Raw genomic sequence first — 1,211 nt, 5'->3', positions numbered from 1 at the left:
TTGAACCCCATCCTATTCTCATCTGCCCACTTTTGTAGTCTGTCTAAATCTGTTTGCAGCCTCTCTCTCCCTTCAAGTGTGCCCACCTCGCCCCACATCTTAGTGTTATCAGCAAACTTGGACAGCGTGCTTTCCACCCCCTCATCCAAGTCGCTGATGAAGATGTTAAACAGTGCGGGCCCGAGGACCGAGCCCTGGGGTACCCCACTGCTCACATCTCGCCAGGCTGAGTACAACCCGTCCACCACTACTCTCTGCGTGCACACCATCAGCCAATTTTTTACCCATCCAACTGTGCAGGCATCAAGGCCGCAGTCGCTTAATTTATGGATGAGGATGGGGTGAGAGACAGTGTCAAAGGCCTTCTTAAAGTCTAGAAAGACTACGTCCACGGCGACACCATCATCCAAGGATTTAGTCACCTGGTCATAAAAGGCAATCAGGTTGGTCTGGCAGGACCTGCCTTTGATGAACCCATGCTGATTGCCCCTGAGCATGATCTCCCCCACAGGCCCCCACAGATGTGCTTCTTGATGATTCTCTCCAAGATCTTCCCGAGCACCGAGGTGAGGCTTACAGGCCTATAGTTACCTGGGTCCTCTCTCCTCCCTTTCTTGAAAATTGGGACATTAGCCAGTTTCCAATCCCCCGGCACCGGGCCAGATGACCACGAATGCTCATACAGCCGGGCCAAGGGCTCTGCGATGACCCCTGCCAGCTCCCTCAACACCCTTGAGTGGAAGGCATCTGGACCTGCAGATTTTAAAATGTCTAACCCTTCCAGAAGATCCCCAACTCCATCTGCGCTGACTGAATTTTCTGCTCCCTGAGATCACACAAGAACTGTGGGAACCCTCCAGACAGTGGCTAATTTGAGGGGGGTCTCAGTAGCTTAGGAACCCGCCTGCCAGGCATGCTAGGACAAGCTGTGTACCCTGGAAAGGCACCTTGCTCTCCAGAAGCGCTGCCCAAGCTCCAACTCACTTTCATTTCCTCCTCAAACATCTTCTTGTTCTCCGGTGACGCGTAAACAGCGAGGCCCCGCGGAAGCAGTTTGTTCCGGCCCAGGGATTTCCTTACGGAGACAATGTCCCCTCGGTTTCCCAAATCTGCAAGACATCCAGGGGGAAGAGTGACACCAACGGCCAACCTAGATCATCAGAGACTCAAAAGAGCACCCCTCACTCCTGACACAGCCCCAAAGTAGGTCC

General features: G+C 53.5%; 1 protein-coding gene across 1 annotated transcript in view; it reads right to left on the bottom strand.

The window, feature by feature from the left end:
* Nucleotides 1-1,211, bottom strand: part of MRPL9 (mitochondrial ribosomal protein L9) — a 6,961-nt gene that overhangs the window by 4,725 nt on the left and 1,025 nt on the right. The window contains exon 3 of the mRNA XM_006036251.2: nt 985-1,109. Within this exon, the coding sequence (XP_006036313.1) occupies nt 985-1,109 (125 nt within the window). The remainder of the gene's footprint in view (nt 1-984; nt 1,110-1,211) is intronic.

This window comes from Alligator sinensis, unplaced genomic scaffold (assembly GCF_000455745.1).
Source record: "Alligator sinensis unplaced genomic scaffold, ASM45574v1 scaffold880_2, whole genome shotgun sequence".
NCBI classification, from domain to species: Eukaryota; Metazoa; Chordata; order Crocodylia; family Alligatoridae; genus Alligator; species Alligator sinensis.
The sequence above is the reverse complement of the archived record's forward strand: the minus strand, read 5'-3'. Positions and strand labels throughout refer to the sequence as shown.